At 42.2% G+C, this 26,525-nt stretch overlaps 1 protein-coding gene across 2 annotated transcripts in view; it reads left to right on the forward strand.

The window, feature by feature from the left end:
* TCF7 (transcription factor 7) overlaps nt 1-26,525 on the forward strand; it is a gene marked incomplete at its 5' end in the record, with an annotated part of 1,449,389 nt that overhangs the window by 78,892 nt on the left and 1,343,972 nt on the right. For both annotated transcript variants that reach the window (XM_082255193.1, XM_082255194.1), the window contains one exon: nt 10,381-10,487. In XM_082255193.1, the coding sequence (XP_082111319.1) occupies nt 10,381-10,487 (107 nt within the window). The remainder of the gene's footprint in view (nt 1-10,380; nt 10,488-26,525) is intronic.

The raw sequence follows: 26,525 nt of genomic DNA on the forward strand, positions 1-26,525 counted from the left end.
AAAAGACTTTTTAGACAGCTTTTTTTCTCCAGTGTTCCTGTGAGATCTTCAAGCAAGAAAGCTGAACTGGGCGACGGGCTGGATGTTGAGATCCAGTGGTCACCCCAGTTCAGCCTACGAGCACGTGCAGGCCATAGCTTCGCGCTGGGTCGGCCGCGACATAGTCCCACTGGACGGGGACTGACCCTGCGAGTTAAACGTCTCGCTAAAACGCCAAAGACCATGAGTCACGGCGTCCGTATTGGTCGACAGCCATCCTACCTCGGTGGAGAGGGGTACTGTCAGGAGTTGGCGCCCGCCTGGTTCCGGTATGGTGAGTAGTATGTTCCCCCTTTCCCCCTGACGGGTCTTGTGGTGAACGCGGGCCCCTCTCTGTAATGGTAAGGATGGGTTCCCCTCTATCCTATAACATGTCACAGATCCCCCTAATTGAGTGTGATTTTTGTGTACAAGAAGCCAGGAGGCTTGGTTTGGGAGCTGACAATCTAATTGTAAAAATGTGAAAATGATTGTAGTCAGTGGCAGTACTAGAACTTTACTGTGATAGTATAAGGTATCCTACCTGTCAGTAGCCACAGGGCGATGTCTATACATGTATACTGCATTCCAGATCATTCCTCCAGCTAAGCAGATGCCTCCCGACGGCCACGGACCGCATACGGCCCGCCAGGGTCCGGTACCGCCGACCACGCTGACCACCATGAGGGTGAAGGGTTGTGAGGCCGAGATCCTTCTGCAGACATGCCGCTATTCTGTGCAGGCCGCCGCCATTGTCTGGTAGATCGCACGAGGCCACCATTTTGGTGTAGCCTCGTGTCTCCAGCATGGGGGCGGCCATGTTTGAGGTGACTCAAACACCTCATGGAGCCAGGGGGAGGCGCCGGCAGGCGTGTTAAGGGGCGGAGCCGCCTCCTTTACCCAGGAAATAGGGCCAAAGACTTCCTGTCTGTAACAAGACAAGCACTGAGCAAGCTGATGAAAACTTCTGTGCATCAGGGATGAGCCTTGGGGTCTCTCTCTCTCTCTGTGGGGTACAAAAAGGCAGGTAACACTGAGGGGCGCTGTTGCGACTGGGGGACACAAAAAAAAAAAAGTTTTTTGTCGCTGGCAAGTGTCTTGTATAATCATTGACCCTGCCGCATAGGTATCCCCACCTGATCCCCTCAAGGTCTTTGGTATCCGGGGTGGAGGTGGCCTGTCAATGACGGGGGTCAAGAAGCGACCCCCCGCCTACCCCTATTGTTTATCAGATACTTCAGATACGGATTCGGAGCTGGTCAATGCAGTTGCAGGTCCCTCTTAGGGGGCTGTTGTCTCAGGTAATATCTCCTCAGCAGTGAGGAGCACGTTTCTGCCTCCGCCATAGCACAAGAGTGGTGGATGCACTAGTTGTGTCCGTCCGGGAAACCTTTAGTCTTGAGGTTACACCGGCAGAGGTAGCTGAGACTGAGATTCCTTTTTGGTACTTGTTAGGCTACCAAAAGGGCGAAGGATTTTCCTTTACCCAAATGGGGTCGTTTTGAAACGAACCCCTGTTATTTCCAAACGCATGGCTAGGTGCTATCCGTTTGAGGAATTCCTCTTTATAGGATAGACGGTACCACCTGCTGTCTTGCCACAGACTGTTAGGATAAAAGGACCTCGTAACTAACGAGGACCTTCCTTTTCTGCTCATAAAGAGTTGTTCGTTCCGCGAGGGCGGGCGATAAGGCGAAACCCTCCAAAGCCCCTTTAGAGGGGTTTCAAAGGGCGCTGGTCGGCTAAACAAAAAGTCCGGCTCAGCCAAGCCTGAAGATACAGCCTGATGCGCCCCTACCCATCTCTGGGGTGGGGGGGATGTCTTCACCGGCTTCTGGAGGACACAGGATCGAGTTTCGATCACTTCCACCGGTGCGATTCTTCCCTTCTAACATTGAACGGTTTCAGGGGTTCTATTCGAACCTATTCACAATGCCCAGGAAAGAGGGCAAGGTGCGTCCAAATCTGGACTTGGGAAGAAATAGAGTCCATCCGTACAGTGGTGGCCTCCCTGCATCAGGGGGATTTCTTGGCGTCCATAGACATTTAGGAGGCCTATCTTTATATCCCCATCATCGCAGGACATCAGCGTTTTTTCGCTTTCCCAAAGATCATCCCTGGTTCCCACCAGGAGACTGAACTATCTGGGCCTAAGGTTGGATACATCCTGGGCAAGAGAGTTTCTCCTTGCGGAGAAACTCCAGAAGGTTCAGTCAACGATTCGAATGTTGCTGTCCGTCAATTGGCTGGGACTGATGGTGGCCTTCTTAGAGGCAGTACCGTATACCCAGTCTCATACCCGAATTCTCCTGAAGGAGATTCTTTTTTAATGGAATCAGAATTCCGATTCCCTGGACAATCGGATCCGGTTGAGCGAGCGGACCAGGAAGTCTCCAATGCTCAACCAGGGGAAGTCATTTCTTCCGATAGGATCCAGATTACCAATAAGGGTATCGGAACTGAGAGCGATCAGATTTTGTCTGATTTACTGGATCGAGCAGCTCTAGAGCAGCCCGATTCGGATCCAATCGCATATGGCCTCTTCATCCAGAGGTTTTTCACTAGCTGTCCCTTCATTGGGACATCCCGGATGTGGATCTGTTGGCACCTTGGCTTAACAGGAAGGTGCGGAGGTTTGTAGCTCGCGCCGCGATCCTCTAGCGGACGCAGCAGAAACGCTGATCGCCCCGTGGGGGCAGTATCAGCTACGGCATGCCTTCCATCCTCTCAAGTTGCTGCGGGAACTTCTTCGCAGGATAGAGGTGGAGGGAATTCCAGTTATTCTGGAAATTCCGGACTGACCTCGTCGAGCCTGGTACGCCGACTTGGTGAGGCTAGTCGCAGACGCTCCTTGGAGACTTCCTCTCAGGGAGGATTTGCGGTCTCAGGGACCGATCTTCCATCTTGCTTTACAGTCGCTGGCTTAATGGCCTGGCCATTGAGACCCAGGTACTGAAGGACAAGGGAGTGTCAGCTTCAGTTATTCCTACCTCCAGTTAAAGCAAGGAAAGCGACTTCCAGCACATGGAAGTCTTATATTGCATGGTGTGAATCTATTGGATTTCCCCCACATACCTATTCGGTGACCCGAATTTTGGTCTGTCTGCAACAAGGGGTTGAGCAGAAACTATCCTTGAGCACGATCAAGGGTCAGGTTTTCAGCGTTAGCAATCTTCTTTCAAGAAACCTTTGGCTAATCATTCCTTGGTGCGGAATTTCATCCAGGGGGTGCGACATCTGGCTCCGCCAGTGCGTGCACCCTTACCGCCTGGGATCTTAATTTAGTGTGGTCGGTTCTTCAGAAACTTCTCTTTGAAGATATTAGGGAGATTCCCTTGCTTACATTATCCCAGAAGGTGGCCTTCTTGGTGGCCATTACTTCTGTACGCAGGGTGTCAGAACTGGCCGCATTATCCTGTCGTCCCCCAGATCTGGTGGTTCATAGGGATAAGGTGGTTCTTCTTCCGAATCCATCCTTCCTTCCTAAAGTGGTTTTCGTAAGACGGACTCACTTTTTGTGATCACGGATAGCCCTTGAAGGGGGTTGCCTGTGTCTGCCGCGACCATATCTACATGGATCAGTCAGACGGTGGTACAGGCTTATTCTATTAAGGGTCGGAATCCTCCGTTCCCTGTTAGGGCGCACTTCACTCGAGCGCTCAGTACTTCCTGGGCCTATCGCCATCAGGCGTCAGTGGTCCAGGTATGTAAGGCGGCCACCTGGTCGTCGGTACATACCTTTACAAAATTTTATAAGATTGATGTGATGGCATCGGCGGATGCCTCATTTGGCCGCAAGGTTTTGCAGGCCGCAATTTGAGGAGACCGGTGGTCTACCTCGGGGGTTTTTTTCTGTTGAAAAATTTTTGTTGAGTCTCATCATTGAGGATGAGCATTGTAAACTTCTAGTTGGCACCGGTTGGGCCTTCTAGATTGGATTTGATTTCCATTTTCCCATCCCTCATTTGTGGTACTGCTTTGGGACGTCCCGAGGGTGTTGAATCACCGAGGACTACGTCTGTCAATGAGCGATAGAGAAAAATGGATTTTTGTAAGATCTTACCGTAAAATCCTTTTCTCTTAGCTCATTGACTGACAGACGTAGTACCCGCCCCTCTGTTTTTGAGTTGGGTTTGGTTAAATTCTCTAAACACTGCTTTGTGACATAACTGATTTGCTGTAGCAGGAAGTGAGAGGATATACCCTCTGGGACTGCCCCTAGGGTGTGGCCAGAACGTTTTCTTTCCTGTCTAGTCCTACTCCTGTAGAGGGCAGCATAACCAGAGGGTGTTGAATCACCGAGGACTACGTCTGTCAATGAGCTAAGAGAAAAGGATTTTACGGTAAGATTTTACAAAAATCCATTTATTCTAATATTAAATTTAAAAAATTAAAATGCCAATCTTCATGAAGTGCTGAAAAAAAATTAATATAGACCTAAAGTGCATATCAATGTTACATGCACCAGTCAGATAAATATATTTAAATGACTTTAAATACATAAACTGAACACTGAATTATTAAAATAAAAGAAAGGTCACGATGAGTATATAAACACATTAATATGAAATACAACAGTATATTATATATCTTAAAAGATATGTGGTAAATATATGGAGGAGCTTACAAATAAAATATTATATGAAATTATAAAAGTAATAATTTGAATTTATTAATTAAAAAGTGGTATTCATCTTATAAAAGATGAAAACCAATGTATTTTTAACAGTTGTTGATGTGGGCGTTAATATCCTAATCTATATTGAGACCTAAAGGTTGGTAACTTTTAAGGTTGTATATCCAAAAGGTTTCCTTCTTTGGATATAGTTCTCCTGAGGTTACTGCCTCTCCAATGTGGAGTGTATTTCTCAATTGCAACCACTTGGAGATTGGCAGGATTACGATGATGAAATTTGGCGTAATGATGTGATATACGCTGTGACCTACAAAACCTTTTTTGATATTGGATATATGCTCTCCGACCCGGATACTCAAAGTACGGATACTCAAAGTACGAATGGTCCTACCCACGTATTGGAGACAGCAGCTACAACTCAACAAATATATGATGCCTTTCGTATGGCATGAAATAAAATCTTTAATTTTTTAGGTCTTTCCAGTAACATTGGAGGAGAATATTTGGGTTTTTAATGTTTTAGACTCTATGCAAGTTTTGCATTTTTTGCACGGAAAGAAACTTTCATGTTGCCAAACATGACTGAAGTTAAAGGTTTTTCAATTTGGATTCGGTGCAATAAGGTCCTTCAAATTATGGGATCTTTTGAAGATCACTTGAGGTCTGTCAGGAAGTGTTGGACCCAGTTTTTTATCTCCCTTTAAGATCTTCCAGTGTTTTTGCAAAGTTTTTTTGATCCAAAGGTGATGATTGGAAAAGGTCTTCATAAAGGCAAACTCAAACTTGGAAAGATCATTGGCACATTCAATTCTTTCTCTAGGTATGACCAGATCAGATTGTTTGTACCCTGCTACTGTATTTATATCATTTTCTAGGATCGTAGCATCATACCTTTTCTGGACAAACGTATCTTTTAGAATTTCTGCCTGAGACTTAAAGTTTACATCATTGGTACAATTACGGCAAATTCTTCTAAGTTGTCTCTTAGGGACTGCTTTTAGCCATGATGAATGGTGACAACTGTCTAGGGGAATTATAGGGGAATTAAACCATTTCTATCTGTGGGTTTGAAGTATGTTTTGGTTTCAAAACCTGACCCTTTCCTAGTAATCACCAAGTCTAAGAAGTTAATGGACTTCTTGCTAAACTGGTACGAAAATCTAATTCCTCAGTCCTTGCAATTTTAATTTGTCCATAAAAAGTTGTAATGAATCAATGTTTCCTCTCCACAGCAGCAAGGAATCGTCAATGTACCTTCTCCACAGAATCACTTCACCTGCACGGTCGGTGTAAATATTGCGGTCTTCCCTAAGAGCCATAAAAAGGTTGGCAAGGCTGGGGGCAAATTTAGCCCCCATAGCCACGCCAGTTTTTTTGTAAATAAAAATCACCACCATAATAAAAATAATTGCGCTCGTACCAAAAACCAGGAGTGCCAAAATAAACTGTTTTTGTTTAAGGGGAATATCATAATTCCAATCCAAAAAAGTCCTGACTGCCTCATAACCCCTGTCATGTGGTATAATGGTGTATAGAGACGCAACGTCTGCAGTGACTAGAAGGATGTTACCTTCAACCTTTAATTCAGTAATCTCTCTTATTCACTGTGTTGTATCCTTAAGAAAGGCTGGAGTCTCTTGGACTATGGGCTGAAGAAAAAAGTCTATACTTTCCGATGCGTGCAGTCACCGAGTCAATACCACTTACGATTGGTCTACCTGGTGGCTTTATGATGTTCTTGTGGACCTTCAGTAGATAGTATATAGTAGAAATTCTCGGGGCTAGTGGGATAAGATATTCTTTTTCTTTCTTATCCAGAATACCATCTTGATATCCACTTTTGATCAATTTCTCCAATTTTCTTTTGAATTGTTGAGTAGGATCTTTAAGGATCTCATAAGTGGTAGTGTCAGCTAACAGATTGTTCATTTCCTCCACGTAATCTTCCTTTCTAAGTAACACAATGCCTCCGCCTTTATCTGCTCGGCGAATGACCAGATCTTTGCGTTTGCAAAGTGTTTTAACCCCCAAAGTTAAATCACTCTGAGAACGAAACTGAAATTGTTTATCTTCAAGATCTTTTAAAACGAAGTCTCTGAAGACTAAAACATTATTCCCTTGAATGACAGGGGGATTGAATAAGGAAGCATTTCTCAATCCAGTATGGGTGCAGGTAGAAGTTCGATAAGAGATATGGTTTCTTTCACTAGCCTTTGACAGGAAGTGTTTCTTGATGTTGAGTTTCCTCACGAACTTAAGCACATCAATGAACGTTTCGAACTTATTCAATGGTTGTTTGGGGGCATATTTTAAGACCTTTGTCCAAAGTCCTCTTTTCGGCATCAGTTAAGTCAATACCACTTAAATTAAAGATGCCTTGACCTTTTTTTTTTTTTTTTTTTTATCTTTTTTTTCTTTTTTATCTTTTTTTTCTTGTTGCCTGATTTCCTGCATCCCCTTGTTTTTTTTATTTTCCTTTTTACTGGTCTCCGATCTAAAAAAACCCCTTGGTTTAGAGCTGATTGGGGTTCTTGTATCATATTCTGGTGAGGAGTCACGGTATTCCCTATCAAATCTGTCATTTTGGTGACGGAGAGGTTCAAACCTGTTGTGATGGGTATTATAATTGGTTCTTGAAGTATACGGTGAATCTTGATATCCTCCCGTGTAATCAACAGATACTCTCCTAGGGGGTCTATAACTCTCTTTCTAGCGAGGAGCGTCTTGTATCTCTTCCATCCCGAGGGGGATTATAATAGGTAGAGTGTTGATGACCTTTTAGAGTTATTACTTTTTTTCCCTTTTCTTTTTTTAGTTTGATTATGGTTGGAATTATTCTCACGCAAAGGTTTATAATTAGTACCGGTAGAAGTTGAAGGTCCTGGGGACTGCGACAAATGTTCGCCTTGTATTTGGGAAACTTGCTCCTTTTATATACAGGTTCCTTAAAACCTGTGTAGGGTAGTCTTTCTTCAATGGCAGCACCTGAGAAAGTATAAGTGTGTTTCTTTAAATACAGTGCCTTGCTAAAGTATTCGGCCCCCTTGAACTTTTTGCCACATTTCAGGCTTCAAACATGAAGATATAAAACTGTAATTTTTTGTGAAGAATCAACAACAAGTGGGACACAATCATGAAGTGGAACGAAATTTATTGGATATTTCAAACTTTGTTAACAAATAAAAAACTGAAAAATTGGGCGTGCAAAATGATTCAGCCCCTTTACTTTCAGTGCAGCAAACTCTCTCCAGAAGTTTAGTGAGGATCTCTGATCCAATGTTGACCTAAATGACTAATGGTGATAAATAGAATCCACCTGTGTGTAATCAAGTCTCCGTATAAATGCACCTGCACTGTGATAGTCTCAGAGGTCCGTTTAAAGCGCAGAGAGCATCATGAAGAACAAGGAACACACCAGGCAGGTCCGAGATAGTGTTGTGGAGAAGTTTAAAGCTGGATTTGGATACGAAAAGATTACCCAAGCTTTAAACATCCCAAGGAGCACTGTGCAAGCGATTAATATTGAAATGGAAGGAGTATTAGACCACTGCAAATCAACAAAGACTTGGTCGTCCCCCTAAAATTTTCAGCTCATACAAGGAGAAGACTGATCAGAGATGCAGCCAAGAGACCCATGATCACTCTGGATGAACTGCAGAGATCTACAGCTGAGGTGGGAGACTCTGTCCATAGGACAACAATCAGTCATATACTGCACAAATCTGGCCTTTATGGAAGAGTGGCAAGAAGAAAGACATTTCTTAAAGATATCCATAGAAAGTGTCGTTTAAAGTTTGCCACAAGCCACCTGGGAGACACACCAAACATGTGGAAGAAGGTGCTCTGGTCAGATGAAACCAAAATCGAACTTTTTGGCAACAATGCAAAAACTTTATGATTGGCGTAAAAGCAACACGGCTCCTCACCCTGAACACACCATCCCCACTGTCAAACATGGTGGTGGCAGCATCATGGTTTGGGCTTGCTTTTCTTCAGCAGGGACAGGGAAGATTGTTAAAATTGATGGGAAGATGGATGGAGCCAAATACAGGACCATTCTGGAAGAAAACCTGATGGAGTCTGCAAAAAGACCTGAGACTGGGACGGAGATTTGTCTTCCAACAAGACAATGATCCAAAACTTAAAGCAAAATCTACAATGGAATGGTTCACAAATAAACATATCCTGGTGTTAGAATGGCCAAGTCAAAGTCCAGACCTGAATCCAATCGAGAATCTGTGGAAAGAACTGAAAACTGCTGTTCACAAACGCTCTCCATCCAACCTCACTGAGCTTGAGCGGTTTTGCAAGGAGGAATGGGCAAAAATTTCAGTCTCTCGATTTGCAAAACTGATAGAGACCTACCATAAGCGACTTACAGCTGTAATCGCAGCAAAAGGTGGCGCTACAAGGGGGCTGAATAATTTTGAACGCCCAATTTTTCAGTTTTTTTATTTAACAAAGTTTGAAATATCCAATAAATTTCGTTCCACTTCATGATTGTGTCCCACTTGTTGTTGTTTCTTCACAAAAAATTACAGTTTTATATCTTTATGTTTGAAGCCTGAGATGTGGCAAAGTTCAAGGGGGCCGAATACTTTCGCAAAGCACTGTAAATACCCCATTTAAAGGATAATGCACTATTGCATGCCTTCACTTTTGTTTCATGGGGAGCTATGTTGTGGCTATCTTTGGAGGTGACCATACAGAGAAATTGAGCTTTCCTAGCGATAAGGAACAAGGGCATAAATTGTTTAAGGAACATCCACGTTGGACAACAGGGAATCCAGATATCCATTTCTAAATCCTTCCTTTGATCATTTATCATTTGCCATCTGGTAGGAGTTTATACTTACTTTTTCCTCGTGGTGAAGGATGGTTTAGTCGGAAGATCCCTTTTTTCCTGTGCTCAACGAGCTATCATTCTATTTCAAGTGCATCTTTATTTACCAGTCGGTAAGGGTACCTTTTCCTCTTCCACGAGTGGTTCTGTGGTGGATCAGTGTTTTCCATTCTGCATCTTGGTTAAACAGCACTCTATATCTATATATCTATATCTCTCTCAAGAATTCATTTGCACCCATTTCTGGACTTTATTTTGGACTTGTTTTTTTCACAGAGAATGTTTTGACTCTCGCATGTTATATTTATGTTTCAACTTTTTGCAGCTATGTTGCATTATTGTGTAAACATATAACATTATTATATATAAGGTTTTACTATTCATATAGTGAATACCCAAGGTTTATCAAGCGCACCTACACGTTTTCTCTCATTCATTTCATTCATTCATTCATTTTCCACCTAGGTTAGAGTTTCGGTTGCAGCTGATAACTCCTTTTATTTGCGCACCTTTCTTCTTTTATCACTCTATTAATCACTTGGTTGTGATCATAAAGTAAGCAACACAAATGTCTGCCTTGCACAGATAAGTCTAACTGATAAAAAATAAAAAAAGGGAAAAAAACAGGGATATTCTCTTTAAAAAAAAAAAAAAATGGGATTTTAGGGAAGTGAAAAAAAAAAAAAAAATCATCATGACATTTTCTATGGAGGAGGATTAGCTACTTAATCTTAACCTGACTCTTATACAAATGCAAATATATAATTTATTGATGGCTCCAAATGGATAAGAAACCATAAATCCTAAATTGTCAAAAGTAAACATTATCAAATTTGATTCTTTTTATAAGATTGTGTTGTGCTAATGTGTCTATATTACTTAGGTATTAAACATCAGGAAGAACCAATGTATAAAGGTTCGGGATATTCCAGTTACCCATTCCTTATGCTGTCTGATCCCTACCTTCCTAATGGATCTATGTCTACACTGGTAAGTCTATCATAATTCTCCATTTCTTTGTTATGACATTTTGGTTTGGTTTCACATTGTGTTAGACAGACATATTGCTAGTAGAATTTAGTTCATACTACAAGAGGTATTTTTCTTTGAAGCACATTGGCATAATTGAGATGCCATGAATTCAGATCAAAACTAACAAACCTTAGGTACCATATGAACCATGAGCCCCTAAGGCTAATATTACTCATAGGCAGTGCAAGCAGGTAAAAAGCTCATTGCTACCAAGACCTCTACAGCTTTTCTCCTGAATCCCATTATTGCGCAATGACAGTTTACAAAACCTGGCTGGCGCAGTTTCAGAACCCTTATCAGGAGCAAACTCAGTGGTTGAAAGAGTTATTCAGATCAGTTGCATTGCTTTCATAGGTTAATCCATTATTAGCCAGTCTTTCAATCGAAAAGCGAATAGAACACCTACAGTTACTTTATCTAAGCGTTTTATTTCATTCAGTTGTAGGGTCTAAAGCATAACTGATGATTTCTTTGTGTTTTGTGTTATAACTTTCTACTACGACCGTGCGTGTTTGTTGTGTTTTTTTTTTTCCCCAAATGTTGCTAGCCAACCGTGGAGCACTCCATAATCTAAAAGTATGCAGTGTCGTTCTGTTTTAGGGTTGACAAATGAGTATGGGCTCTGGGGCATTTGTGTGAGTATATTTAAAGAACTCTGTGTGCCATAATTTTATTCTTGCACTAGAAAATAAGTGGTTTTCTTCTTTGAGCAACACTAAGACGCAATGCCTGATTATGTGATCTACTTTTTGATGTGGTTTTTGTTCCCGCCAGAAAGACACCCACATAGTAATAAGAAAAATAGCTAAGATGGTATGCATTTTTATTCATTTGTGTGAATACTGTTGCTTTTCTCTATCATTTATTTTTTCACATTAAAATTTTAATAAAAGTTTAACAAGACGGGAAAGAATAAAACAATCCACGTAAACAAAAATCTGGATACATAGCTTTACTAGCAAAGTTACAAGAAAACAGCTAAGCCACTCGACGCAGAGGAACAGAGTTATCTAGAAAACACAAACCGGTGCCAACATGGTTTGAAAAAGATAATCAATAAGCAGGGGTAGGGAAATGGCGCTGCCCAATAGGGGTAAGTATATATGTGTGTGTATGTGTGTGTGTATATATATATATATATATATATATATATATATGTGTGTATGTGTTAGGGTATCACACTTTGTGTTCCCCCCCCTTATTCATTCCATACATACTACTACCGGAGCCTAACCTGGGAGTACACTGAACCCTGAGGAGCAGGATTGCCCCCCCCCCCCCCCATATAGAAGATTATTGAAGTAGGAGTAGTACCTGGGATTTACAGGAGCAGCTACCTCTACACTGTGGTATACAGCTTTAATATACCCTGCCTAATATCCTTGTGTGGGGTTAGGCAATCTGGTGAGTGCAATCTTATTCATAATCACCCCGGGCACCCCACTTTGTAACATGAAGATATCTGGGATTACCACATTGCCACAAGAAGATTGAGCACTTTCACCTATGGACTGTCTTTCATGATTTATGCACATTGTTTTAGTGTGTATATATATATATATATATAATATATAAACACTTGCACCTTTTATTAACTAAAGGAGCCATCCATGTACTGACCTCTGCACTTTATATCTACCTTGCACTTTTCCCAGTTTGTACACCTTATATGGGTGTCATACTGTTGCTCTCATTAATTTATTATTGATATTCTGTTTTTTTTCGTTTTCATTTCTTTTGTATACCTATGGATTGTCACCAAGAAATGTGTTTTATATAGCCCCATTACACCCCCCACAATCCACCAGTACCACCACTATTATATATTGTTGCACCTTTTATACCACAGGGTCATTTTATTTGCTTTTTATCCTACCACAATACTAAGCACTTTATATCACATTGTAGATATTGATCCTAGGATTTTAGTACATTTTATTGCTGATGTGGTGAATAGATATTTATTTAACCGTAATTAATAACGTAGATATTGACTGTATGATATATATATATATATATATATATATATATATATATATATATATATATATATATATATATATATTTATTTTATTTATGTGGTGTACAGATATTCAATTCTTGCATAGTTTTACACCTGTGGTACCCACTACATTACATCTTTTATATACTTAACCCTTATTGGCCAGCGCCATTTCCCTACCCCTTCCTTTTTATTTTCTTGATATAGCCTTGGCTATATTTTAAGGAGGCTGCAGCCCTCCTTTTTTCCGCACTTATTTCCATAGCGCGCGACTTTGCTTATACATATGGTTTGAAAAAGGGAGGCACCGATGAACATGCATGTAGAAGAGGTCACATATTACCGTTGTAGGAATATAAATGTAATACAGTACAAAAACTCACAACCTTACAACTTGTATAATACTAGTCAATACAGATAACCGCCAAAATCATAAAATATCCTTAAGATTATATGTCAATATCCACTTCAGTTTTTTTTTAATATACTCAGCCGATCATTGCTAGCGGCAAAGTATTTTTCATAGGTACGTTGTAATTGCACTCTTTGAATAACCTCAGATTAGGCGAGTTGGTCGATATCCACTTGCTAAGAATGGTGAGATGGGCAGCCATCAAGATATGTACCACTATAGTGAGCAAGCCTATTGGGACTTCATTCAACTCAATAGTGCCATTTGTGGTGAGGAGAGAACATAGATGTTCACAAGATTAGATATTAAAGCAAAAACTGAATTCCAAACGCTATTGATTTGCATTGCCATAAGATATGAAATGTTACCCCTCTGACCACAGTATCACTAACCGTGGGGCGGAGTTTGTGGAAACAGTGGCAAGTCTGTATAGGGTAAGGTACCCTCTGTGAGCGATTTTTTTGCTGTCTCCCAATGGGATGTACAATAGGAAGTTTTAAGATGATTTGAATGCGGCACGCCATGGAGCAAGGGAGGAGGAGGGAATTAGAAATTCAAACAATTGCAGAGGCAATTTTAAGTTTTCATATTACACAGGTTATTTATGCAATTTGAGAAGATGTGTCCAGGCCCAAAGAGCTGCATTAATAGGGTGCTTGGTAAAGTGTTAGAGTGGCGCTAGCAGTCTGTAGGTATTTGAGGTCTCTATGTGGAAATAGGGCAGCTTCAAGGGTAACCCATTGTTTAGTGGAAGGATTCAACCATTCCGTTAGTGGATCGAATAACGCCGCTCTGTAATAGACTTGCAAAATCGTCAGACGTAGCCCCCCCTAAGGTTTCATGTTTAGACAATACTGATATACATAACTAGTTTTATGTTTAGACAAGATGGCGAAGGGCATTCAATCTTTTTCTCCTTTTCAGATAGAACGTTTGATGTTGCTAGCAGCGGTTTTGAAGAAGTGTTCTGGGACTACAATAGGGACTGTCCGAAAAAAATAAATAATTTTGGATACCACTGACATTTTAAAAGCCACTCTATGACCCACCTATGACCGTTCAAACTGAGCCAAGTGGTCCAAGTCCGCTTTCAGTGATTTTTCAATAGTGTAGTTAATGAGAAATTGATTTTGTGGTAAGTCAAAAATCCCATTCTTTGGTCCGTGGGTGGTGAATAAATGGTCCGTGGGTGGTGAATAAATGGTATCTTAGCTTTAGCCTGTTAGGACTGAATTTGGCGCACAAGAAGTTTCCCTGCTTTATTCCACTGTAGCCCGGAATTTCTTTCTCTGGCTTATACGCTGATAGGTGCTGCAGTTCTTGTCTACAGTCAAGAGTTGGGTCAGTGCAGGAGTAACTAGCACTTTATTCAGACTTGCTAATTGTCTAATACAGTTTAATAGGGATTGAGTAGTCTCCTTCTTTCCTTTTTCTTTCCCTCCCCCTCTCTCCCGCAACTAGTTCTAACAGGAGGCCTCTAATGAAAGCTTTGTGCGAACACCATACTGTAGACATGCGAATCTCATCGGAAATGTTGTGAAAGAACTCCTGGAGCGGTGACGCTCGTTAGTGTAGAGGTGAGTATTATTACACCGTAGCGTCTGAGGATGGGTCGCATGTAATTCTCAATTCTAAAGAGATAGGGGCATGATCCGACCAATGTCATGTCACGTATAGATTCTGCAAGCACTCTGTCCAACAACTGTACAGTATGTCATAGATAACCAGGTCTATCCTGGAATAAGAGTGGCGGAAGAATGTATAATCCTTTTTCTGTGTAGACAGTGCCAGATGTTGTATAACAATTCATTGTGGAGAAATGTTTTTAAAGTCTGACTGGGAGAAGGTTTTTCATGGCTATCCAAGGTTTCATCCAAAATTAAGTCTCCCAAGAGTATCAAAATACCCTTTTGGAAGGCTTTAGTTTTTTGCAATAACTTCCTCAAAAATTAGATTTGTCCTGTGTTAGGGGTATATACATTGACGATCATATATTGAACATTTATTGATGGAACATACCATCATAATATATCAAGTCGACCATGACTATCCATGGTTGAAAGGAAGGGGCCAACCCCAAACTGTTCCCAGAAAGTTTGGAGCATAAAATTGTCCAAGATCTCTTGGTATGCTGACACCTGAAGAGTTCCCTTCACTGTAACTAAGGGGCCAAGCCCAACCCCATACAATAAACCCCCTCTCCACCAAATGATTTGGACCAGTGCACAAAGCAAGTTCCATAAAGACATTGAGTGAATTTGGGGTGGAGGAATTTGACTGGCCTGCAGAGTCCTGACCTAAATCCTTCTAATAGAACACCTTTGGGATGAATTGGAGCGGAGACCTCGAGCCAGGCCTTCTCGTCCACATCAGTGTCTGACCTCACAAATGCGCTTCCGGAAAAATTGTCAAACATTCCCATAGACATACTCCTAAACCTTGTGGACAGCCTTCCCAGAAGAGTTGAAGGGGTTATAGCTGCAAAGGGTGGGCCAATTCAATATTGAACCCTACGGACTAAGACCGGGGATGCTGTTAAAGTTCATGTGCATGTAAAGGCAGGCGTCACAATACTTTTGGTAATTATAGTGTATATGTGACAAAGTGAAGGTAGTATAGGAACAAATAAATAAATATACAAACAGCTTAAAAAAATAAAATAAAATAAGGGTGCAGGAAAATGCTCGGTCTTGCGTACAGCAACTGCTGGACAAGTGTGAGGGGCTAGGGAACATAACCCTGTAAGTTCACCTGGGTACTTCATAGTCCAGTTGGAAAAGAGTTGTCCCATCCTGGATCCACAATGAGTTGTATCATGAGGCTACTGTAAGAGAAAATGCAGGTTAGAAATCCAGACTATTCGCTCCTCAATCTTGAGGGTACTCCTCCTGGAGTCAATTGGTGCCTCCAGTGGCAAAAAAGGCCATTCTTTTATGACACTTGAGACCTGCTTCCAGAGAATGCCCGCCCATAGTAGATCAGAAATTTCTTCCTATATTGCATGGTGGCTTGGGATAAATCTGCATAAAGGGTAACTCCCGCAAACTGCTCAGGAAACGGTGGGTTCTTTCTGGCTACTTGCATGGCCCTGTCCTTGACATGATGAAAATGTAGTAGTACCAAGACATCCCTGGGCCTTGTCTCGAAGTAATCCAGCTTAGGCAGTTTGTGTTCTTGTCGATCAGCTCAAAATCTTTTAAATCTAGGAGTAGAAATTTGAGCAGCTCTTGCAGATACCCTTTCAGGCCAGAGGCAGGAACCTTTTCCAGAATCCCTTTGAATTTAATGTTCCTCCAGTACCTACCATATTTTAAAGGTCCACAAGCTTATGCCGGCCATACACTATATGAAAAATCATTTGAACTTCTTCTCGAAGTACGAACACTCGGCCGTGAGAGCAAACAATAGTGCCATCATGTAATGACCGATAAACCGTTCAGTGGACATATATGAATCCTTCTTTTTTTTTTTTTTTTTTTTGGGGGGGGGGTTTCAGATACCTAGTGCAAACAGCTTGGATGATGGGGACGGTACAGCTCTTTTGGGGAGAAAGATGGCCACCAAGTTGGAGGGGCTTTTAAACTAGGAGACGGGGGGGAGGGCTCAGAAGTAGAGTCAGTCAGGAGGAAGCAGAGGACTGAAGGCAGCTGTAGTGTCAGCAGCGACAGTAGGTCCACAAGGTCAATTGGCGGGTCTGTGCGGGAGAACCTCAGACCAAACAGGAATAAACATAACCGCCAATTGCGCTTAACTTCCTTAAAACTAAGAGGGGTATATGCTAATGCCAGGAGCCTAGCTAATAAAATGGATGAGTTGGAAATGTTAGTACATGAGGAGGACATAGACCTTGTGGGAATAACAGAGACTTGGTTCGACCCCTCACATGACTGGCTGGCCAATATCCAAGGGTATTCGGTGTACCGGAAGGACAGGGTAGGAAAAAGAGGGGGAGGGGTATGTCTCTATGTCAAGAACAATATAAAGGTGACAGAAAGGAGTGACATTACGGATGGGATGAGCATGGATTTAGAATCTGTGTGGGTTGAACTCCATAGGGAAGGAGAAAAGGGGAAAGTAATTGTGGGGGTTTGCTATAGGCCACCTAACCAAGGGGAGGAGGTAGAGCTGGAATTTTTAGCACTAATGGGTAAAGTGGCAAAATTGGGATCAGTCATCGTATTGGGGGACTTCAATTACCCCGACATTGACTGGGAAGAGGGGACTGCACACTCACAGAAGGCCCGCCTATTCACGGAAACCTTACTGGATAATTACATGTCACAGTTGGTGGATTCCCCCACCAGAGAAAACGCAGTCCTGGATCTATTGCTCACTAATGACCCAGACATAATCTCGGAGGTAGGAGTCCAGGACAACCTGGGCTCTAGCGATCACAGGATGATCACATTTAGTGTAAATAACAACATAACAAGACAAGTGGGGAACATAAGAACCCTAAACTTCAGAAGGGCAAACTTTCCAAAATTGTACTCAATGATGGAAAAGGTAAACTGGGACCAAACCCTGGGATCCCTGACCACAGAGGAAAAATGGGAATGCTTTAGGAACATATTAGGCAAAGGCATCTTGCAGTGCATTCCTATGGGAAATAAATTTAGAAGAGACAAAGCCAAACCTGGCTGGCTAAACTGTAGCGTCATAAAACTTATTAGGGGGAAAAAATTGGCCTTCAAGAAGTATAAATCAGAGGGCACAGTATCGGCTTTCGAGCAATACAAGGAGGCAAATAAGAAAAGTAAACAAGAAATCAAGATGGCTAAAATCAACTTTGAGAGACAAATAGCGGAGGATAGTAAAAAAAACCCAAAGAAATTCTTTAAATATATCAACAGCAAAAAAACTAAGGCAGAGCATATTGCACACATAATTAACAATGATGGGAGGATGGTTACAGAGGACACTGAAAAAGCAACCGTGCTAAATGCTTTTTTCTCGTCAGTCTTTACACAGGAAAAGGAGGGGTACACTGACCATGACTGTATGGTTAGTAGTAATAAACAGGACTTGCCACCATGGCTAACAGAGGGGGAAATCAGGGAAAGGCTGGATAAACTTAACACAAACAAATCGCCAGGACCGGATGGCATACATCCGAGAGTACTCAAGGAACTCAGTAAAGTTATATCGAGACCACTGTTCCTGATCTTTGCTGACAGTATTAGGACAGGAGATGTACCAGGGGATTGGAAGAAAGCTAACGTGATTCCAATATTCAAAAAGGGCCAGAGGCATATCCCGGGAAATTATAGGCCTGTCAGTTTGACATCAGTAGTATGTAAACTTCTGGAGGGGATGATAAGGGACTATATTGTAGAGTTTGCTAAGGACAACAACATCATCAGCAGTAATCAGCACGGGTTTACAAATGGGCGTTCTTGTCAAACCAATCTCCTTACATTCTACGAGGAGGTGAGCTGTGAGCTAGATAGGGGGAGACCAGTGGATGTGGTGTACTTGGATTTCGCTAAGGCGTTTGATACAGTTCCCCACAAGCGCTTAATTTATAAAATAAGGTCTGCAGGTATCGATAGCAGGGTTTGCTCTTGGATACGGAACTGGCTAAAAAGGCGGGTCCAAAGGGTAGTAATAAACAGCGCATACTCAGACTGGTCTGAGGTGGTAAGCGGGGTCCCCCAAGGCTCAGTCCTGGGACCAACCTTGTTCAATTTATTCATAAACAACATTGAGGTCGGGATCAGTAGTTCGATATCAGTTTTTGCAGATGACACAAAATTGGGCAGGGCAATAACTTCACAACATGAAGCAGATATCCTGCAGAATGACCTGGACAAAATAACAGAGTGGGCAACGACATGGCAAATGAGGTTTAACGTGGAGAAGTGTAAGGTTTTGCACTTGGGGACTAAAAACATAAAATCACAATACACGTTAGGAGGGGAGCCCTTGGGGGAATCAAAAATGGAGAAGGATCTGGGAGTATTGGTTGATGATAGATTAGGAAACAGCATGCAATGTCAAGCGGCAGCTTCCAAAGCCAACAGAATATTAGCATGCATAAAGAAAGGGATGCATTCCAGAGATAAGACTATAATCCTTCCACTTTATAAAACTCTGGTCCGACCGCATCTGGAGTATTCCGTCCAGTTCTGGTCGCCAGTCCTCAGGAGGGATGTGTTGGAGCTGGAGAGAGTCCAGAGAAGGGCAACTAAACTAATTAGGGGATTGGAGGACCTTGACTATGAAGAGCGTCTACAATCGCTCGATTTATTCTCCCTGGAGAAGAGACGTCTGAGGGGGGACATGATAGCAATTTATAAATATCTTAATGGGGATCCCAGCTTAGAAAAAAAGCTGTTCATTCGAAGGGATTGCATGAGGACTCGAGGGCATACAATGCGATTAGAGGAGAAGCGTTTTAACCTCAGGCAACGCGGGGGGTTCTTTACTGTTAGGGCAACAAGATTGTGGAATTCTCTACCACAAGAGGTGGTTTCTGCGGGTAGTATGGTGGCTTTCAAAAGACTCTTAGACTTACATCTCAAGGATCAGAACATTCAGGGGTATGGGAGATGATTACAGCCACACATGCCTACACAGGTTGAACTGGATGGACTATTGTCTTTATTCAACCTCACCTACTATGTAACTATGTAACTATGTAACTATGATGAGAAACGCATTCACCTTTTCAATATTTGTTTGGCCAACTTACTGATTTTGTGCCATTAACTGGCCAATAAACGAACAAATTGTCCAAATGACTGAATTTCAGCCAATTTTTTTATTTTATTTTATTTTTTTTCCCCCCCCCTTGTATAGTGTATGGCCTGCATTAGACTGGGTTTTTTGAATCTTAGATTGTTTATCTTTATATGAATCAACTAGTAAGTTGTGGGCTGCAAACACCACCTCCATTTTTTTGTTCAGTGTGTGTCATTCTATGTTTTGAGACCATATACTGAGGAGTTTGTTAGATAAAAATGGTAAAAAGGCGCTGGTATCCCTGAATATAAAATAGATATCAATGGTGCACCAATTTTCTGAAAATAATATAAATGTGTAAAATACAAATATCTGTGACCAATTAATTAATGTTATAAAATTAAAAAATGAATATAAGGTGCAATGCCTGGTGTTTCTGTGACAAGGAATAAATTAAGGTAAATAGTAACTTATTCTTAAAAAATGGTAAAAAATATGTAGGTTAAATTTTATAACCACTAATCATATATACCATCATAAACCTTTTTGTAAAGTGCTAGTGCCACATAATATATTGTGCAAACCCAATAAGGTGCTAAAAGGTGCAATAAAGAACCAATAAAGTGCTAGTGATCACTTAATAAACTTCTAATTAGAAAACGTATGTGAACAAAAACGCATATACAAAATAATGTATGAATTAAATTGGAAATTGGTTCCACATATATAAAATAAGGTGCATTTCTAAGGTGCACCTTAATAAACTTCTAATTAAAAAAACGTATGTGAAAAAACGCATATACAAAATAATATATGAATTAAATTGGAAATTGGTTCCACATATACAAAATAAGGTGCATTTCTAAGGTGCTCAAAGGGTTAAAGCAGTTATCCAACAAAGACAGTTCGTGCAAGGTAGTGAATGATATTGCTTGAATGTCAGGTGCTCCAGTGCATAAAGATGATAATCTTTGCCTCTTACCAAATACCCTGCCTGTGATCCCTTTCTCCTTTGGTGGATCAAACCATAGGAACACATCCTCTCCTCTTGGATATTAGTTGAATGACTCCAAAAAGATAATTAGCTCCTTCTCCTCACTCCTCCAAATAATTACCTCCTCACAGGTGTTTTTTTAAAGCCCATGTGCAGAGAGACAAATAGAAAGCCAAAAATAGTGTAATATTGCAACTTTATTAACAAATATACATCTATTTAAAAAGTGGCTGCTTACTATTAGTTGTGCCCATCCGGCACAGGGCAATAGGCATTGGTTGCTATAGGTCGCTGGATGAGGACAGGATCTGAGGAGTTAGTGGCTAAGAGCATGTTCAGAATATTTTTGTAAGGAGTCCCACAGTGAGATGAACCATTTTCTTTTATCTCATACGCGGAGACTTAAGTAGTGTGCACAGGGGGCAAAAATGATGTCTTCCATATCCTGCTCTCCCCCCTCCTTCCTCCCCTGGTTTGGCCTTTTTAGACTTTAATAGGGCTATAGGTGGAGGGGCTATCTGGGGGACAGCTCACCTGTGCAGCTCTGCCCCCCCACCCCAAAGCACCTTGGACCACAAGAGCCTCTACCCAACAACCTGGGCTATGGTTGTCCTGGTCTGCTGGTGGGGGAGCTTATTGGAATCTGGAAGCCCCCTTTTAAGATCCTGGTCCTGCCCCGCCCCAATGTGAATGGGTATCGGTACCCCTACCCATTCACCAAACAGTAAGAGAAACAGTAACCGTTTTTGAAAAGCCCTTTATTAAAAAAAAAAATAACAAAATGAGTGTCCCTCAATTTGTAAATCCATCATCTGTCACGGCGCGGAAAAGTAAAAAACGCTTCCGCCTCTTGGTAGGCATCCTGCCGTTTGTCCAATCTCTGCTTTAACAGTTCTTGTATAGGCAAGGGGCGTGGCCACCCGGCTTCGTCACCCAGTGACATCGCCCCCTTCTGACGGGTTTTTTTTTTTGGTGAATGGTTAGGGGTACTATGTACCTGATATCCATTTACATGGGGGGGGATCTGGTGGCCCCCCTCCAGATTCTGAAAAGCCCCCTCCACCTGCAGACCCAGACATCCACAGCCCAGGGTTGTCGGAAAGAGTCCCTTGTCCCCATCAACCTGGGGACAAAGTGCTTTGGGGGGCGCCCCCCCCCCCTTTTCTGGCCTGGTAGGCTACATGCTTGGATATGGGTATAGTATGGATTTTGGGGGGGGGGAACCCAATGCCACTGTTTCTTCTGTCATGGGGTTTCCCCTAAAAGCCCAACCAGACCCAAAGGGTCCCCCTAAGAAGTTTTTAACCCAATATACAGTTTTATTTATTTTTTTAATTTATCTTTTAGCAGAGAAGCCTTAACCTATTGACTGTGCGCTCGGCAGGCGAACATCCCGCTAAGTGCAGAGAAAGTTCAAGTGTTAGGCGAGTGCCTGAATGGACAATATTCAGGCCAAACTTCTGCTAGCCCAAAACCGTTCGCCCATCCCTAGTGGGGCTCGAACACTGCAATCCCTCAGTTACTCTTGCTGGGCACAGAAACGGGCCCTGCTTTTAAAAATTTGAAAAAAAAATTGAAATGACCTGCTCCTGGTCAAATAGGTGCAGACAAATTGGATGTTGGTGAAGCCTGAACACTGTAACCTGTTTTTTATTATTTTTATTTTTTTGGTGGCATTTTTAAAACTTTTTTTTTTTTTTTTTTCTTACGTCCTTTGACAGTAGTCGCCCCTCTTAATTCATTACGATTGGGTAATGGCTGTGCACTCTAGGTGTAAGCTAGGCAGTTATTAAACAGTTAATAACAAAGGTTTACTTAACCAGACACACCTCTAGGGGGCTGTCCCTCAGACATTATCCCTCAGCTACTTCCTGTATCTTATCAGTTTCTTGCTGCCTAGCTTAGGAGTAGGCTAGCTTCCCTGATCGGTGCTTAGCCCTGATGTCTTTTTCTACGCTTTTGAGTTTTTTCACACCCTCAATCTCACCAGTTAGTCAGGTTCCTGTTCCTGGTGGACTACGGGAGATGCGGAACTGTGCTCGCACTGGATATCCTAGATCCAGAAGAAGTTCTTTTCTGCCAACGGTCGTTTGCGGGTCATTTGATCCAGCCCTGGCCTTGCAATTACGGCAGTGCCCCTCCACATGGCGACGAGCCCGCAAAGCTTCGTTCTTTGCCGAGGGGGTCTCAACGCCTGAATGCCTGCTGTTGCTAGCTCCCTCCTTTGGCTGCCGGGACCTCCACGGTGAGAGGTCATCCGTGCGATGGTGCGATCCCACGACCCACTGGACGGGTGAGTGTTTAGTCCAATACCCCCCCCCCCATGTCCCTGGGACCCTTGAAGGGGTTATGTAGTGGGCGCACTTTTTACGTGGTATAGGCAGAGAGTGAGCTCTGCGGGACCCCCGTACGGCTGGTTTCCGGCCACCCTTCCCTACCCTTCCCCTACCTTTTTGGTGGGCTTGTGTGGATTGTGTGGGGGCTTAGTAAGGCCTAGACGAGAGTCCTCTGTAGTAACCAGGCTGCCAGTAGTATTGTAGTTGGTGCCGTTTTTGATGAACGATTCACTTCTTTGTTAGTTGACGTTAGACTTTAATGTCAAGCATGAATCGTTCGCTATCCAAACGTTTTCCCCAGATTAATTGGCCATGCCCTCCCAGTCTTCTGGCTCTGAGCCTGAACGTGTTCCCCTGGACAATGTCCCCCTTGAGAGGTCCCTGTCTCCAGCTTTCTCAGGACGAGGAGGATGAAATTCCCTCCCTGGTGACGCATGACCGTGCTGTAATAAATACCTCATAAGCACCATTAACCCCAATAACCTTGACGAGGAGTTATCTCCAAGGTCTAGCAAGAGATCCACCTTCGGTTCCCGAAGAGCACGTTAGCCAGGTCAGGTTTTTTCCCTGTCCTGGGGAGTTCCGCGATACGGTTACCGGCCAGTGGGTCGTATGTAACCTATGCTGGTGCGCATATGTCTGTTCCCCTAAGGTGGACCAGACAGTCCTTAGGGTAAATAATTACACAGTGATACTGGTGGAGGATTCCCTGGTACTCAAAGATCCAGCGGATAGACGCATGGAAGCTTAGGGCTCTCTGTTTATAACCTGTGTTTGTTTCAGTGATGGCATTTCAGGCGCTCACGACGTGGTCATAAGCGCTTCACAGCATTCTGGAAGCGGAATTTGGTTTCTCCGGCTGTCCTTCTTATGGTGGACTGGAATACTATACCAGCATGTACCTGTGGCGGCCCTGGATAAGGGCCCAATCATTGCCCGGCTGTAGGCCGTTGGTATTGCGATTCGTCGCACCATTATGGGTTTAAAAGCTGGTTTGTGGACCACGCTTAGTACCGTATGTTGGAGTTCGTTTCTTGGAGACACTCTAGATGAAATGATTAAGGGGTAAGAGTACTCTTCTACCCCAGGCTGCGATGGATACACCTCCCCCTAACAGGCGGGGACCTTCCTTCAGGTACAATGGGGGTCCTTTCGCGCCGTCGGGCGCAGTATAAGGGGACCGTTAAACCCCAGGTGGTCAGTCTAGATCGTATGGCCTAACTGATTAGGTGCCTGACTTTGGAGCAGATTATGCTGTTCAAAGCACTGTGGTCAGGCAAGCCCAAGACCAGTTCACTTGGTTTTGGCGACACAATCCACCTATCCACCTCTTCATGGAGGGACACCCTCACCCGTAGCAGGGCTAAGGGGACGTCTGAGTGGTTCCAGGAACCTTGGTTGTCCAAGATTCAGGATAGGTGGGTTCACGAGCTGATTCGCTCGGGATGCAAGATCGAGTTTTTGATCCTTCCTGCAGACAGGTTCTTTCTATCAAACCTCAGGTTGTCTCCAGACTGCCTTGACGGTCTCCGGAGGGCGGTGCAAGACATGCTCGCCCAGGGAGTCATTTTACCAGTACCTGTGCAGGACAGGTTTCGGGTTGTTACTCCAACTTATTCACTGTCCCCAGATAAGAGGGGATAGTGCGTCCTATTCTGGATCTGAGTAAAAATAAACCTGTGCGCTACCAAAAGAGAAAAGGAGGCGGATAACTAGGAGGAAGTAAAAATAGAAGAATGGAGCACCAGAGACCTACAGCCAATAATGTAGTGTCACTACAGTGACACTACATTATTGTGTAATGTCACTGTATGTAATGTAGTGACACTACAGTAAAACAATAATAAAAGCAGTAAAATCAGCGCAGGTACTCTAAAATTGGTCAACCATCAATATAAGATAATCACTTGATATTAAAATATATAATCTGTGAAGTGCTAAAAGGTGCCGAAGTGATGAATAGATAAAAATGTAGAAATAAATATAAAGTGCAGTGATGCGTGTGAAGATCTACAATCCGTGAACCCAAACTCAAGGGTGGGAAAGAGATGAAGGTAACAATAGTAATTGCAAAAAAAGGGGGGGTGATGAATTCTTCAAATAATAAGTGTGAATGTCCTCAAAAAGTGTTTAATGATTATAATCGCTGGATGGACACAAAACAGTGTCTTAAATAAACGTGAAGAAAGAATAATAATATCCAAAAGAAAAAATCTGATCAAAAAATACAGTTGACTAAAGTGCCCTATGAAGAGTGAACTGGTGTCGCTTTTCATAAAAAAGTGAAAAAACTGGATCAGTGGCACAAGTGATAATGATGGCCTAAATAAAACTTAATCAGCAAATAAGAAGAAAATGTGAAGAAAAATTGAAAAGCCCTCTGAAAAGCGAACCACTGTCAGCTCTTCAGCAAGACCAAAAATCCAAATCAAAAAAGTGACGTGCTGAATAATAATATCACAAAGTGAATCATGCACTGAGATAACTCAGATAAATAAGCAATCAAAAATCAAGAGTCCCAGTCCGGATGAAAATCAGTGCAAATAGAAAAAAATTCCAATTCATTTTCTTGTAGCCCATGTGCTGAGAAAGATCGGCAGCCATGTTGGTACACCCGGCGACCATTTTGTGGTGGATTCCCATTGAAAAACGCTGACTGCCATGTTCTTGGAGTCCCTAGAGGCGTTTTTTTGGTGGTGGAGACACCTCCCTATACCCTGGTCCTGACACTCCTGTTTTTTTCTCTGCCGATTGTCGGGATTATTGGGGATTAAATAATAGAAAAAAATGGATTTAAAAAGACATGTATATTCCATCTTATGCATATAAGATTTTGAACAGTGCAGCTTCCATTTTGTTTGGAGGTGAATGAAAGTTCCTATATGTCATGTTGCAAGATGTCTCTTACAAAAGAGTCTAGAATTGCAATAGAAGATCTCTGTATCTATGTAGTCATAAATAAGAGGCCTTTTAGACATCTCTTCAGATAAGACATCATGTTAGGGCCAGTCTGTCTGTAAGTATTTAACAATGGACAATGGCTCAGTGTACTTCATCAGACATTTAAAATATAAGTGTTAAAGATGCATTATATCGTATGTAAGAAAACATGAGTAATAATCATACGTATATGTATACATATATATTTAGGAATGTTATATCACATTTTGGGTTTATATTCTTACAGTAGTAATTTTACTTAGATAAAGAGTGAATACTAATTACTTCACTTTATTTAAGTTTGTGTTTAAGTTTTTAAAGTGATATAAATCCTACAAGCCAGACACCTATAGATCTTCCAATCCTAGCCTAAATGTCTGACCATAATGGCAGAATTCAAATAATTAATGGACTTTCACTAGCAGGAGGTCAATAAGGTCATCAGATAAGAATATGTTCTAATTAGTCTAAATACTGAATCTAATGAACGGTACAATGCTGCCCTCTTTGGCCATACTAATAAATGCAGTCTTGGGATAATTTAGGATTTTTCAATATAAATATATATATTGTATTAAAAATAATTATTATTGAAATGGCATTAATTGCCAAGATGAATGATGGAGAT

The sequence above is a fragment of the Pelophylax lessonae genome (genome assembly GCF_965119305.1).
Source record: "Pelophylax lessonae genome assembly, chromosome: 4".
NCBI lineage: Eukaryota > Metazoa > Chordata > Amphibia > Anura > Ranidae > Pelophylax > Pelophylax lessonae.